Genomic DNA, 16,206 nt, shown 5'->3' on the forward strand with positions numbered 1-16,206 from the left:
TGTCCTAGTGGGCAGATTACTGGGGTAAAAGTGGGCTTTTCAGTGCATTCCAAAAGTACCAGGGTAGAAAATGACATTTTCTGTCAATATTCAGGAAATTATTTTTTTTTTTTCCAGGAGAATAAGGACTACAAACCCTCTGCTGGCACCCTGAGCACAGAAGTGACGCAGAGATTGCACTGTTCTTACTCAAATCCTCAATGGCCTGCTCGTGGCTGAAAATTGAATATAGCACTCTAATCTCAACCTCTTTGATCTGTCAAAGACAACAAAAAAATTGCCCTTCTCTTGGGCTCTCCTGATTGTCCTCTCCTGGCACTGCTCTCAGCTCTGAGCACCCCCTTGTGAAACTTTCGGAGTGCCTTTCTGTCCTCTCCACGGGACCCTCACCACTGGACATCTTCTCACATGAACAGCTTGAAGCCCAAGGGAAAAAAAACACAACAAACAATAACAGATAACTACATATTAAAAGGGAGTGCAGGAAACCTGACCTCTGCACCACTCCAGCTTGAACAGCATGAATGTTTCTGTAGGCTTCGTGGGAAAGGAATCTGAAGCAGATCTGAGAACTGTGAGCTCTGTGAGCAGTTCCCTCCAGACGTCAAGAGACCTTCAAGAAGAAAGTGCAAATTTGTACAAAATTCAGCAAACAGGCAATAAGAAAGCGTGTGGGCCAACTGAAGGTGGAAGAAGGTCTTTAAAAGCCAATGAAAATCTGAAGCTCAAGGATAGATTGTAAAGGAACACGAAAACAAAAGCAAGGAGCATTTGCTTCACATGAACAAAAACATGCCAGCACATACCGCAGAGGTGGGGAGGCTGCTGACCCTCCAGAACACAGGAGTTGTCATGCTGCCTGGCGGCATCACGGATGGATGCCAGAAGAGTGTCACAACAACAGATGAGAGGCCAGAATGAGACTTAACTGTGTGAAAAGACAGGAACGGCTTCGTGTCTTAGCGACGTTACAGATAAAGGATCCACAGATCTGCCCAGACCCCAGTCTCTTTCTCACTACCCCTCTTTTTGTTGAAAAGCTGAGCCCAACCCATTTCTAGCCAAGTCACCGTAGTCAAAGCTAAGTTTAGGTTCTGGCAGATCCAGTAACCTACCATTTTATGAAGCTGACAATCAAATGAACTAAGCAACCTGTGAAAGTGCTGGCAAGCAGCTCCCTATTAGGTTCAAGGGAATAAGCAAAACCAGTGTTGAAATAGTCCCAGTTAAAAATCTCCTGCCTCACATCCCTCTCCTTCTGAAACATGTTAAAAAAATGCTTTTTACTGCTGAAAGGAGTGAAGCAGAGAAGAACATTTCAATTACAAAACCTCTTATCAAAGAGGGATGAAATCTCTAGTAAAAATTAATACTAGTTCCATCTTTGAAGAGTACAGTCATTAATCCCCTTTCTTTCGTAGGTGTGTAAGAGCAAAGTGACAAGCCACTTCAAGGTGGACAGTGCAGCCTGCCCAGGGGAGCAATGCTATGTTGACTGCATGTCACTGCATCCCCTGGTCTCCTAAAGCCTGTAACACTCCTCCACGTCCCTGACCCTTCATTTCCTCTCGCCAGCTGGTGAGAAACATTCAATGCCCATTGCATTCTTTCCCCTGCACGTCGGCTGTGGCGGAAGTAATCCATAAACATCTACTGATCTTCTGAGGCTATTGCAATATTTGAACTAACATTTTAAAGGTCTTTCAGTGACGGATGCAGATAATATTAAGCCTGTATTGCAGGAACTTTCTGCCAAGACATATCAATAATTCACAGCATTACAATTAGCCTGGAAGTAAGCAGAGTGGAGATCAGTAAAATAAGCACTTAACAATATAATGAAGGTGACAACACTAAATTTGCTATGCATCAATTAGGCTTTTTAAACTCTGTCAGAACCATTTATTATTAAAGAAACACAGAACCACAGCAGCACAGATGTGACACAGTCACCCACTGGACACACTAACAGCCCATATTACGTTACCATAAATAGCACCAGCAAGATCAGAATCAGTGTGAAATGACTGTTCATTTAGAAATAGGCATGCGGGCATCAAAATATCAACTTAGTTTCTTTTGTTATTATGTCTGTAATGTTTAAACAGGGACTCTGCTTTCCTCATCACGGAGCACCACACAGACGAGGAGCTGCGTAGCACAGTTCACTTGCAGCCTCACACAAATGCCACAATCAACTGGGAGGGCTACAAACAGCCCCCACACTGAACTCTGAGACCAGGCTGTCTGAGATGTTCACTGAATTATTGATACGTGTCTAGTATCACATTACATGTCAAAAATCCAAAAGGTGCTTCTGACATTTTCCTACCATGCTGCAGAAGAAACAATACCTGCAATCAGAGAGGGGGTTATCCACCAGGTTCCCGTAATGCCTCACTGAACAATCCAGCTGCATCCGAAGCAGCTGTCTGCTGTCTCATATGAAAGCTGATATGACAAGGTTTTTCCTTTTTTTTTTCTTTCCTTCAGTGGTTATCCACTCGCATATCCCTCCGCAAGAGGTTTAAAGAGCAGTCAAAAGCTTTAAAGCAATGGCCACATTACTTCCAGATGTGGGGAGAAATCCTTTGAATTAGAAATAAAATTAGTATCAAAGTATAGTTAAGCGTTGTCAGGTGGATAACAGCTTTTGTTCTTCTCTAGGGTGAACTCACTGCATTGTTCAATTCATTTCATGGGGCACAGCAAAGTTTAATTAGCTCCTTTTGAGACACTTCTAAGATGTTTGGATGGAAAGCTTTAGGAGCACCAACAGCATCCAAAGACTCAGGTTGGTGTTATAAAGTGGTGTGCAGGAATACTAATTCTGAGCAACATGGGACTATGTGAATACTTGAAGACAAAGCTTACTTCCAAGCTGGAATGAATACTCTGAACAGAGTGACCACTGAACATGGTGGGGAGATGGACACCACAATGCTGGTTTTCCACAGGAATGCTCAGCTTGAGAATACTGTCCTTAATCTGTGCAAAGTCAGGTCACAGGAAATAAAATGGGATAAGAAGGAGTAACTAAAAAATACAAGTCTCATTTCTGTAGCTAAAGGCAAAATAAAAGGTGAAAAGACATACAACTATTTAATGACTAGGGGTTTCCACAACTCCTAGCTAAGTGAGCAGGGATGTGATCAAGAGGTCACATCCTTGACAACTCAGTGGCAGCACATGAACTCTGTAGCTGAGCAAAGAAGAAAAACTGCATCCAAATATTTTGACTACAACAAAGATTCATTTCAGAAACCTGTTCTTCAAGGTTTTAACATTACACCTGTAAACAGTGCTTTTTGGACAAATGCTCGCAATTCAGAGTGTACAACTTCGCTTTGAGAAAGCTGTAACATTTATAAATGCAGACCGAATAAGGAAGGGTAATGATCAACCGGGGCGTATTGTTGGGGTGAAATGTTTCAAGAAAATTCATAGAATCACAGGATGGTTTGGGTTACCCTGGCCCAGCTGCAGGACCTTGCACTTGGCCTTGTTGAACCTCACGAGGTTCTCACAGGCGCATCCCTCAGGCCTGCCAAGGTCCCTCTGGATGAAATCCCTTCCCTCCAGCACCACACAGCTTTGTGTCGTCAACAAACGTGCTGAGGGTGCATTTGATCCTACGGTCCCTGTCATTAATAAAGATATTAAACAGTACCGGTCCCCATACAGACCCCTGAAGAATGCCACTTGTCCTTGGTCTCCACTTAGACATCGAGCCGTTGACTGTAACTCTTTTGAGTGTGACCATCCAGCCAATTCCTTATGGGTTATAGGGTTATGTTTCCCCTCTTCCAGTCCACTGGGGAATTCAATGGACTGCCACGACTTCTCAAATATGAAGGATAATGGCTTAACAACTTCATCTGCCAGTTCTTTCAGGACCTGTGGATTCATCTCATCAGATCTCATGGACTTGTGCATCTTCAGGTTCCTTAGAGGGTCTTGAACCTGATCTTTTCCTACCGTGGGTGGTCCTTCATTCTCCAAAAATTCACTTGATTTAGTGAAGAAAACAACTTTTGTAATCAGATCTAAGTATAGCCACAGCAGTTATTTGTCAATTCTCATACCTGAGGGATGGTAATATACCTGCAAAACTACAGCTCTTCTGGGCAATGAATTCAATTTTTCATGCATCGTTGGCCAGCATACTTAACCTTTACTTGCTAATCCATTTCCCATAAGATGCCAGTAGGCATGCCAAGCCTCTAATGCACTTTAAAAATCTATTTTCGAGCTGCCAGAGAAGTTTTCTTCGCTTGCCACAGAAGTTCACACTGGTCTCAGTTCCACAACAGACAAGGAAACCTGATACACAGCTGAGAACCCAGGAGCCCTGAACAATGAACTTTGCATTAGCAAGCAACAAGAGAGCACAGCTTTCATTACACTTATTTCTAGTGTTGGAAGCTTAAAAGGCTCATAGCAATTTCAAAACCACTGCTGCTATCAGGAAAGTTATTATTATTAGGAAGTTTAGGTTTTACAATTACGTTGACAGTCTAAAGTACTTAAATGTATTTAATTTTAATGAAAGGTGGCATCAGGTCCTCTGGTAAGCTTTGAAAATACCTTCCACAACCCCTAGTTTAACCACGCAGACTGAGCATGAAAGCTGCAAAAACACTACCACTGCTCCATATATAATGCAGTCAATAAAGAAAAAACTATAATTCCTATAGAAAGTAATCCTAAAACCTCCCTACAGGGCTTTTCCAGGACGTGTGGCAAACAAAGGATGCTCATGGGGTGATGCAATGTATATGTTTTACAGGGTACTTTGTCATTTATTCAAGGCTTTTCCATTTGATGAATGGGGCCACACAGATGAAAGCTCACATGCCTATGCAGACATGGCAAGAATAAACAACAGCTTCCAGTATATGAACAGTCACCTAACAAACAGGTAACCGTCCTGCTTTTCTTGCAAGGTCAAGTGTATACCTCTATCAAAACTGGCTTGGGCATGTTTACAGATGCTGCTGGCCCCATATGACTTCACATGTGACAGAAATTTAATGACGTCTACAGATTTTGCAAGAGGTAAGAAGATACTCAGCTCTATGGAGTCCCATTGCTCAGAATGTGCAGATGTACGAAAACACTGTAAAAAACCCTCTCATTTCTAAGCTGCTGATTTCTGCTCTAAACAAACTACACTGATTGAAGTTTTTGCTGTTTTTCTACTTTTCTCTCTGTTAAAACTCTGTATTTTGATTACCTGAAGTGTAAATGTTATTTTTTTATGTTCATAATTTCTCTAAAATTACATGCCAAACTTAGGAGTCCCTTAACAGCAAGGATATACGAGGATCATCCTGCTGGATGTTTTCCAGATATTTTACACACATACTGATAGGACAAAAGGAGAACCTACTATCCCTAATTTTACAAAATTAAAGCCTCATGTCTTTCAGAAATGTTGAAGCTGCTGGTTACTCCTCAATGATACTAAAAAAAACACCGTAAAATATTATATGCTTGCACACATGGTAATATTTCTTATTTTCTACTGTAGAATAAGAAAAGACATTTCTATTGCTCATCTGAAATAGATGCCTGTCTGCTCCTGTCTCAAATCCTAGGACGAACTCTGCCAAATCCTGGTTATCTTCTCACAGATAGCTCCCAACAGGAAAACAAACCTGAATTTTGCCTACCCCTTGGATACAAGGCCAGCACTGAACTGGAAACTTTTCCTGTCTCAGAACCAATAAGTGAGGAGTGTCAGGGGTACAGAAGGAAGATCCCAGAGAGCTGCACTTGCTGCCCACGCAATACCAGCAACTACAGGTGATCTATACTTGAAAAGTTTTAGTATTCTTTACTTAGTGTCTCAGGAAAACAAACAAACAAACAAACAAGCAAACACTTACTTCATCCCTATAAAGAGGACTTGTGTAGTACATGATATCCATCGCACTGCTGTTCAGCATGTCCCTTAAACCTCGTACTTTATCCGGAGTAATGGAGTCCACAGTGTCTGAAAGAAAAGAGACTTGAGTTACGTGCAGGAGAATGATAAAATCCAAACAAGGCACATGCAGAGAACACAGCATGAAACTTCTGGGGGACAATTTTGAAGACTGCAGCTACTGGAATAACAAAAGAATCAAGTAATGTACCTCCATCCAGGGTAAGTTTTGACCTCCATTCAACCGGAAGAAATTCAACATGGGTTGCAAGATTGGAAAAATACTTCTCTTCTATTTTTCTTGCAGTATCTCGCATCCTTACAAAAAGAAAGAAAGAACATCTTCCTGTTAAGACTACTATTGGTGCACTTATCAAATAAAGTCAGTGCATCCACTCATTTCTCGCATTGCTACTTTTACTATAATGCATGCTTATTAACGTAGGTAAAACAAAATTGTGAGGTGAAGTAATTCAAGTACTTAAAGTATCATATAATGGAAAATTATGTGTATTACATGCTCAACAGAATTTATGAACTTTAAATGTATTTTACTATGAGCCTAATAAACCGTCCAAATTCAATTGAAAGACATCTGTTAACGCTGGTTGATTCGGGCTAGAATGTGATCTAAAAATTAAGAATTCTATCACTGCCTTGAAATCCTGAATCCACTGAAATCAACCATTTAGTCCGTTATGTAAGGAAGACAATTCAGTGCTTTTAAGCACAATGAAAACTATTAACAATATTGCCTGAAAAGTCAGAATTTTAATTTCTCATATCAAACTGGAAAGCTTTAAAAGTTCTCAGAGCGAGAAACGGGATCACTCATTAGGATTTCAACTTACAGTAGCAGATGCAGAGACTGTGCTTTTAAATGACTTTTCATTTTTAAAAGATATCTCAACATGCACGTTGGTGGACACATCTCTCTGAAGGGATATAAGAAACTTAAAAATACCTCAAAACAAAATATATCTGAACCTCTCTGCTGTCTGGGGGAGAAGGGGAATACTGGCATATTATATTCCTTTAAAAATGCCACTTTACTACTGAGGCATGAAAGACCCATCAGCAATGGATGAAAAATAGCATGAAATTCTAGAAGAAGATAGTAAAAAATCCATGCACTCTATCAAACACATTTAACAACCAGAGGAAGCGTTGTATTTTCCCTTCTTTCCTTTATACTATACTTAGGTCCCAATGACATTAGCATTTCTGAAGATGAGCACAACAAACTAAATCTGACCGAGGGGCAGCAATGCTGAGTTTCCAGCAGCTGGTTCCCAGTTAAAAATCAGAATTTTGTTTTGAGGCAAAACCCAGAGTTCCAACATGTTTTATTCTATTTTCAAAGCAAACCCCCTTCTAATGATTGCTGCAACCAAATGCATGATGACATTAATCTCCCATCAGTACTTCTGCAAATCCAAATGTGCTTCAGGTAAGTTTCACCCCCTGGCTGAGACATGTTCCTTGAATATATGAGTGCTCCTGTTCTGCTGCAATAGAAATGCAACAGTTCAGCCTAAATCACTACCAGCACCTGAGACAGTAATCGCTTCAGCTGCTCTGTTTGATGGGCAAAACTGTCTGCTCTGAAACGGTATCAGCACTACACAGGGATCCTGTACGGACAACTCGTGTCAAATTCCCGTCCTGAGTTTAAATCCATCCTTACGTCTTTAAAATAAAGCCAGCAGTACACAGCAGGTAGCTGAGACATGAAGTCGGGAGCTGCTCAAATCTCTTCCACAAGGTTGCCACAGGAGGTGACAATTCAGATGAAAAGGAAGAAGCACTGACAAAAGTCATTCTGAATTTCCCACTATAGCTGTTGCCCTACACAGATCCGGCTCACTAACAGGATTTATGTCATGCAGGAAAGCTGAAAGTGGATGTGGCCAGAGGAATGGACGCAGAGAGGAATTTCAGCTCCTACCAGCAGCTCGTGAGGGCTGCAGAGGGCTGTCACGGTGGCTTTGGGCGAAACACTTTCTACTTTTTAACTTTAGCCACATCAGCTTCACAGTGTGGGAGAACACGCTTCACCGAGGAAGGGTTGAAAGCCAATGCCTTGCAAAAACATTTTCTACAAAAATAATTCTTATTTTTTTAAATCATTTTTTTTTCTTCTCCTCAGGTAAGGAAAAGCACATTATGCTAAGAAAAGGCAGGTCTGTGACATACCAAATTTTTAATTGAAGTGGGCAGTCAAAAACATTTTCCCATCAAAAAGTAGGTGTTGGTTATGAAAGAAGGGAAAAAAGGGGAGTATCCTTTGACACACTGTGTTTCAAAATAGTTGCTGATGGCGTGACCAAGCAGTCAAGAAATGCAACCAATCAACATCTCTATTATTAAAGCCTGGTTTGATTGCACTCCTAATTTCCTAGCATCTAGTCCAGTGAGATGGCAAAGGTTTACACACAGGATGTCCTTTCTGTATAATGGGGGAAAAAAAAAAATCAGCAAGAAGACCTGCTTAAATCAGGGCTGATGAACCTCTTTGCTTAGGGCTATGCAAGCTTTTTTGAATATTTTTTGCATGTCATATGTAAAGCAAGCAAACAATAAATAAATAATATAAATACACACACACACATACGTAGTGGTGATTATGTACATCAGATGAAATAATGAGTCAAACCTCACCTAGGGGAGTAGATCCTAAAAAGGATAAAGGAACAGTGCTCCTTTGCCCTAAACAGAGCTTTCAGCGCTCCTCACGAGCAATTCCAGCATGCCTTCCAAGCAGTGTTTGTACAGGGAGAGTGACTGGTACTGGCTTAGGAAGGGAATTGTTAACATTTCTGTGCAGGTGTGTGTGGGGACTACACAGGCACAAAGTGACCCAGCCCTGCAAAGCACAGACCAAGCTGCCCCACCACCATGCACACAACGCGCCTCTGAGGACACTTTCTCGAGAGCATAGCTTCAGCTGCACAGATTATCAAGAAGATAAAAAATTCAGTAAATATATATATTAACATTCGTGGAGTCCTTGTGTAACCGAAACAAAAGAAAAACACACCTGTTTGAATAAAATCAGATAATTGCTCATACAGGGAAACTTAGGGACCTAAAATCCACAAGAAAAGTATTTGGCAATGTTGTCAGTTCTTTAGTATTGCTAAATCTGCTAAATTTTCTGTGCAAGAAGAAGGATAGTGGCCAGCTAACATGAATTCAGAAATAGCAAGTTTAACAGTAGATCAGCAAATGAGCAGCAATCTAAAGCTGCTAGACTTAAAAGCATTAAAAGCACAGAAACTTTATATGAATAAAGCACAGATTTCTACACTGCAGTGATTACTTCGAATGAAAGAACTTCTGCGTAACTTGGTCCTAACAGTTCAGGGAAAAACATGTGAACTATTTACCCATTACTGGCTGCAATAAACATTATGAAGAAATAACTATTAGAGCTATTTACAATCCCTGCTTCAAATACGATGGCCTTCTTTTATCCTGCTGGTTATTAATCTGCTGATTTGAAGGTTTTGTTTTTAAACACAGATGGGCGGCTGTTAGGTAATTAACCCCCAAACCTCAGGAGGCTACGGGATGGCGCAAGTCACCATCAAGCTGTGTCACGCCCAAAGCAAGGAGGTGGGCAAACTGGAACCCTCTATCAGGAAACAAAATGTTCCCTGGAGCTCTTTGCCATGGAGTTTCTTCCTGTTCCAAAGGGCTCAGGTCTTACTAAAGCTGTTCATGGGAAAACTGATGGAGGATTTTTAACTGAAAGTCTTATTTCTAAAGCTAGACATAAGAGTTTGGAAAAACGATGCAGCTAAGAAATTCTGCCAAAGCTTTTGGGAAAGCTTCAAGTCTCCCCCAAAAACTGGGCCAGTTTTGTGTCCTTTAGCAAATACAATATGCGATTTTAACTTTTACCCTCCCACATCTTGATGGTTCCCCCTCCATCAGCTGTGGTTGCCCAGACATGGTGCATCCTTTGGCAGAAGGGTTCCAAACTTCGGCTAAAACAGATTATGGACAAACACTCAAATGCACTTGGGGCATACTAGAAAATCAAAAGACAACTCTGTGTGCATCTTCCTCCTGTCTCGCAAAACACATTCTAGCAGAAGAGGTGGTCTATTCCAACAGATTTCTGTTAGCTGCCACATCACTGATGTCAGACCAAGCATTCAGCAATTCCATCTCAGTGCTGGTTCAGGTGTGCTCCTCCACTGCGGCACACTGCACTGCGTGTTAGCCTTAAGGAGCTGGTTAATACTACAAAGTCCTGACTGTTTTCAGATTACAAATTATACGGTTACTAAAAAAGTTTAATTTTTTTGCCTACCACTAAAAATTCCTATGCCATCCAGTTCAGCATTACTAGCCAAATACTGTCAGAAAGAGGTGCAATTATTCTCCCCCCCATTATTTTACAGCGGCAATATCACACCCATCTCCTGATCCCAAGAGTCACAGAGGCATTAGAACACATTAGCAGGACAATTCCCAGTGCAGCACATCTCATTTACAGGGAATGGCACTAGACGGCATCTCCCACTGATTTTCATCAACAGCTTTGTATTTCAGATTTTGACCAAAACTGTGGTGTAATTGCCAAGCAGTGTGGCTGTGCTCACATACAAAACACCAGAATATACACCTGCTATATATAAGCACATCTGTTTTGCTATTAAGTCTTTTTTTTAAATACCTTCTTCTGGCTTAAAAAAAAAATCAGCTATTTTATTAGATGGCAAGTCCCTCCAGCCACTTGCTAAATTAACAGGAACCGAAGTGATAAAACCTCATCTAAACAGGCAGAGAATTATTCCCCTTTCCAATACAAACAGAAGTTGAAATATTGACCCCAGAGCAACAATTACTTAAATATATACATCCAAATGCATGGTAACAACTAAAATTTATGATTTTTCTAAGAGAAAAACCATTCGAGCACAGATACAGTGCATGCCTTGGAAAGCGTTATGACCTATTGCTATTTTGCATGCAGGAAGTAATGGTCTGAAAATACTTTGAGACTCACGATAAATAAAATGTGTTTGGCTGCCTATCTCTGATTAAAGCAATGTACTAATACTCCCATATTTTCATAGTATCCATCCTTATATAAGTATAATCCAAGGGTGAACTAACATATTTACAATTATTGCCTTTTTTTTTTTTTTTTTTTAACTCTTACGCTACTCATTTTACTGCTCCGTAGCATTCAAATAGTACATAAGAAATTGAAGAAATCGGAGAGCTACAAACAAGTTAGCTTCGTCCAGTTCACAAACTTTATAAAATCACTTTGATATCTGGTAATGGAGCAAAATAACTGAAGGGTTGAAAGTGTTACTCATTTTATTTCTAAGTCATCTTCGCAAACTCTCTTCAGGCAGAAAATCTAAAGCCGAGAATGACGGAACACTCCTGAATTCAAGAAGCTTACACCAGCCAGCTTCTTACTCTGAACTCTTGATTTAGGAGCTAGGGCAATGGGCGAATGGCTGGGAAAAGAAAAACCTTGAACAGTTTTCTTTCCTCTTTTCAGTGTGAAGGAAATCCATGCTCTAAATGTGTGTACTCAAAGTAAAGCAGGAATAATACATAATTGTATACATACTTTTATGAAAATTTCACAAAAAAAATCTTTACTCCCAAAATGTTACACTTCGCATTTCTTGTTCATCCAGGACAGAGATCCCCTTAAAGTATTTGTTCTGCTGCTAACCCAGAAACAAAGCAAACTAAAGCCATTCTTGGGTCACACACCTGGTAAATTATGCTCAAAAGCATTCCCATACTGGTTTCATTACTCTGGAGCTCAGCACAACAGAGCACAGCACTCCCTGCCTCTTTGAGGAAATAATATCACAAGTTTTTGAGGACACTTGAGGCTGGGTTGAACTAAATTTGGTAAATTGAAGCGAGTAGTGGGCATGAGTAATAAAAACTGAGTTTAGCTCAAGCCAGAGGAAATGAAAGGGACGCTGTGTTCAAAAGCTCAGCCGTGTCTCAGAAATGCAAACTCGAGTTTTATTCAAGGCAGATTTCAAAGAGCACCTGCAAGACATGTGTTGTCTTCTGCCTCTGTTCGTCAGGGATTCATCTGCTCTCGGGCCTTAACTTACTCAGACCGCTGCTCTAGGATATACGGAGACTCATTTTACTTCAGAGGAAAGATGAAAATTCTAGGAGGCAACCAGAATGAACATAACCATGATACACGCTTCATGCTCTTCAATAATAATGGGACTCCGGATGACCAAAAGAACCCAACCTTCTTGGTTATGACTATGGGATCCCCAGGACAAGACTGCGGAGGTCCAGGTCCTCCAAATGCAGGTGCCCCCCTACCCAGCAGCACAGCTTGCCAAACAGCAGCAAGGATGTCCGTCGGTGAGATGCCGCCTTTGGCAGTGAAGCAGATCAGGCACTCCCTGTTCCCGCTGCCATACCCTGCCTCCTACCCTGTCCATCCCATCTTCCAGATGGGGTTCTGGGTCTTTGGGTAACTGCAGCGATCTGGATTACGATGGGGCCGTACAGTCAGTTGTGCTGCTGTGGGTAGGGAAAGTGTAATGCTGGGCAGAAAAGAAGGCTGGGGAGAGGAAGGGAGCAGGAACAAATGCAGAGATGCGCATAAGTCCCAAGCAGGCTATTGTACCTTTGGTCCAATATGCAGTTGTGTTAGATAATTAATAAACATACACAGAACAAGCTCTTACAAGAGTATTAATACCCTAACCATCACCTTTTACCTCTTGGGCTGAACTCATTTACCTTCCAAAGAAAGCTCAAGTTGAAACCGGTACAACAACAGTTACCACCTGCATGCTTAACTTCAGAGGAACGTGCAATTATTGCCAGCACCGAAGAATGGAAGACAAACACGTAATATGTATGTAATGAAATGCTAGCCTTTAAATGGAAAATAACCAAAACTACCCAATACGTGAAAAGCTAAAAACATAGAAAACGTTCTACTAGGAAATCTTGATTTAAGATTCAAGCAGCAAATATTTAATGCATTGAAAGGCCTCTGAGAGGCTCTGCAAGGGCTTGTGTACCACTGGAAATTTACCAAAACAGCTATTCTGAGGTAATTATAATGATAATCCACAATTAAAAAGCTTTCTAATGGGGCTTGCAATAAAAATGTAATTGGTGATTATGGAACGCCAAGATGATGTGCTTGTGCAGACAGCGATTTTTGTGCTACGAGCAGCAGCACAGGCAAATACAAATTTTGAATCAAAACAGAAGATTCAGACAGAGGCAGACAGATACCAGGGTTGGACAAAGAGCAGCCAAGAAGCAGCACAACATTACAGCTATTATGGAAATACACAGAACAGTTACTCCATTCATTTTTTAAGCACAGGAGTTTATAAAATTGAGAGGGTCAGCTTCTGGTAAAACAAGAGGATTTTTTTTTAAGGGAGGTTGGAAACATGGATAGCAACATTCCTAAATTCTATTTAGTATATTTAAGGACACCCCTCTCCACCCCTCCCAACACACACAACCTTAAAGCACAACTTCAACAACATGAGAGACGAGGCTTCAGTGCAAAAATATTCCATTAAGTGTGAAAGTATGTATGATTAAAAGATTATCTTCAAATTATCATCTTTTTAAAGTTAACATTGTACCATACCAGAAATCTAATGTCAGAATACTGCATCTGATGGCAAATCAAAAAAACTTTTCATATGACATAGAAATACAGAATAATTTTTTTTATGGAAGAAGATATAATAATTCCTTTTCTTCTGGAGCATCTCACAGAGCATTATTCTGTCCACGTTAGCTCAGCTGAATCATTGATCCAGCCTGGAGGAGGTACTGTCTCTTCTCAGACGAGTTCTGCTGTTAATATCAGCACTGACAGGAGCAGCTTGTTGTACCAGCTGCTCTGCTACATTTAGATAATAAATGTGTTTAACTTTACTGTGAAGAAACAAAATCATGTCACATCTTTTAAAGACCTGTTCATTCAAACATTGATAAAACGCATCTTTTCCATTTACCTACTTAGAGGACACCCTGCAACCCTAGCATCAAACCACATTAACAAGTAGACTGAACTCCATTTCTTAATGAAATTAGCGCATGCAATTTTAAATTACCCTGGAAGCAGGGTTCTGTTTTCAAGTCTGTGACCAACAGTATCTGCCTAATGATGCAGATACATCATGAGCTGTACCAATTCCTTCTTGAGGCAGTAATCTGAGGACAGCATATCAAGTGAGCTCTGGTAGGGTCTCTCAACCCACCTGGGTTACAGAGAGAGTATTCCGTGTCTGGGTTCTCTTTCTTTTCTCCTTCTTTTAATACCACTTGTTCAAGTGTGACTATGGTTTTATGCTATGAACTGAAGCGTTGCTCTCACGCAGGCTGAAATAAATGCAAAAGTTTTATACCAGGGTAGATCGAACCAAAAGGAAGCAACAATATAGGTACATAGCAAAGATGAAATGCAGAAGAGAGGTTTTTAAGGGTGGGAGAAAAGGAAGGAACCCGAGCAATCAATCCCCATCCAGAGATCCTCCAGTCCCTCCAAGCACCATACCAAAAAAATGCAAGGCGTTGTGGAGTTTGCCTCTTCTTTCTACCCACCAGACTACTGGAATAACATAGTTTACAGCAGGCTCTACATTTACTTGCTTATTAAAGACACCAGACAGACTTAGAGCAAAAGCAGCTTTCTATTTCCAAGGGACACACAATGACTACCCCAGGGTTCCCACACAGGTAACATCCATTTCTCAAGCGACACACAAAGCTGTGTGCAGCCCAAGACAGTGATGAGCTCTGGGGGCTGCTAATGCTTTCTGCCACTGCTGGTGGTACCCAGGTATTGGTGAAAGAAGAAAGGAGGGATGGTGACACTAATGGGCAGACCTAAGGCTTAAGTTCCAGATTTAGCATGGCTGCAACTACAGGCTTCCCATGAAAGTCTGCCTACTTGAAGCAACACTGAATTATTTTCTCTTTAGATTCTACTTTAAAGGGTCAAAAAATACTTCTGCCTGTCCTTCTTATCCTTTTTCAAAGGCAACATTTGACTTCTTGTGTCCCTAATGCAAAAGAACATTAAAAAAAAAAAGCTAAAAAGAAACACACACACACACATCACAGATGAAAGTGCTAACAGAAAGTGTTAGTACGGCTTGTGAGAACTGCCACTGTGTCGGCCTGGCAGACATTTCTTCTAAAATCTCTTCCTAGAACATATGGGATCTTCTCCACCGATAAGTTTTAAGCTATTAGAAAAAAAGATTTCAATCTAACATGATGCTTTCATTTGCAGATTTTGTACAGACTACACAATTTATGCCAATAATTAGAATTTTAAAAGAATATGCAGTGCTGTCTGGTATTTCTTGAGGGTATCTGAGACCAGAGTGGAATTTACTGAAGCACAAAGAGTCTTGCTTCCTTTTTAGATAAAATATTTCATAGAACGGGCTGCCAATTAAAGTGGGACTTCTTATGGAATGGACACCTATGCACTGTGTCTTGAGCTGAAATTAATCCACACATACAAACCCTGTATGTATTTTCAATGCAAAATGGGGTAGGAGGAAAGAAAAAGACAAAATGACTCCAAGGTGGAAGTTTTATTTCTGGTAGCTGTTAAAACAACAACTTATATTTAGGATGTTTGCATTACCAGTGTAATTGGCTCCTACAAAAATGTAAGTTTTTACATTTATCTTGGTGACTAGTTTCAGATTTTTATCAAAAAAGGTTTCTCTCTCCGGTTTTGCTTGCTTGCTCTTAAACACCACAAATGTAAGAGAAGCGAAGTGCTACACAAGGAGAGTAGGGAGTAGCAGGTTGTTGCTTTGAGATGACAAATGACACAGCAGTGAAATCAAGAGGCCTAATCTACTGTACCAGAGGACACTAGAGTGGAAAAACGAGCTGAATGAACACAAGAGCCTGCTGACACGATGGCACACACTAGAGAAACGGCACCTCTGTCACTCGCGTACTATTGAAACGGCACCTCTGTCACTCGCGTGAGTACTGACCTACATAGTCGTTCATTTGCCACGAAATCAGCAATCCTAGTTCTACATGTGCCTTCGCAGGAGTCACTGGGTGTGTTACTATTGCTGTTAACTTTGATGGAAAGTGGAACTATTTGGGGCACACATACTAAACCACCTGCACAACAGAGATCTGCAGTTAACACTTTTAGCCTCCTCTTTCAGCTAATGAAGCATTCCTTAACACCACCTTGTTCCCACAGTGCTGTCATCAAGACTTTACAACTCCTTCTAATA

General features: G+C 40.8%; 1 protein-coding gene across 4 annotated transcripts in view; it reads right to left on the reverse strand.

The window, feature by feature from the left end:
* DDHD1 (DDHD domain containing 1) overlaps positions 1-16,206 on the reverse strand; it is a 66,457-nt gene that overhangs the window by 19,889 nt on the left and 30,362 nt on the right. For all 4 annotated transcript variants that reach the window (XM_040558414.1, XM_040558413.1, XM_040558411.1 and 1 more), the window contains 2 exons: positions 6,141-6,247; positions 5,892-5,998 (listed from right to left, as the gene is read on the reverse strand). In XM_040558414.1, the coding sequence (XP_040414348.1) occupies positions 5,892-5,998; positions 6,141-6,247 (214 nt within the window). The remainder of the gene's footprint in view (positions 1-5,891; positions 5,999-6,140; positions 6,248-16,206) is intronic.

The sequence above is a fragment of the Cygnus olor genome, chromosome 5 (genome assembly GCF_009769625.2).
Source record: "Cygnus olor isolate bCygOlo1 chromosome 5, bCygOlo1.pri.v2, whole genome shotgun sequence".
Classification (NCBI taxonomy): Eukaryota; Metazoa; Chordata; class Aves; order Anseriformes; family Anatidae; genus Cygnus; species Cygnus olor.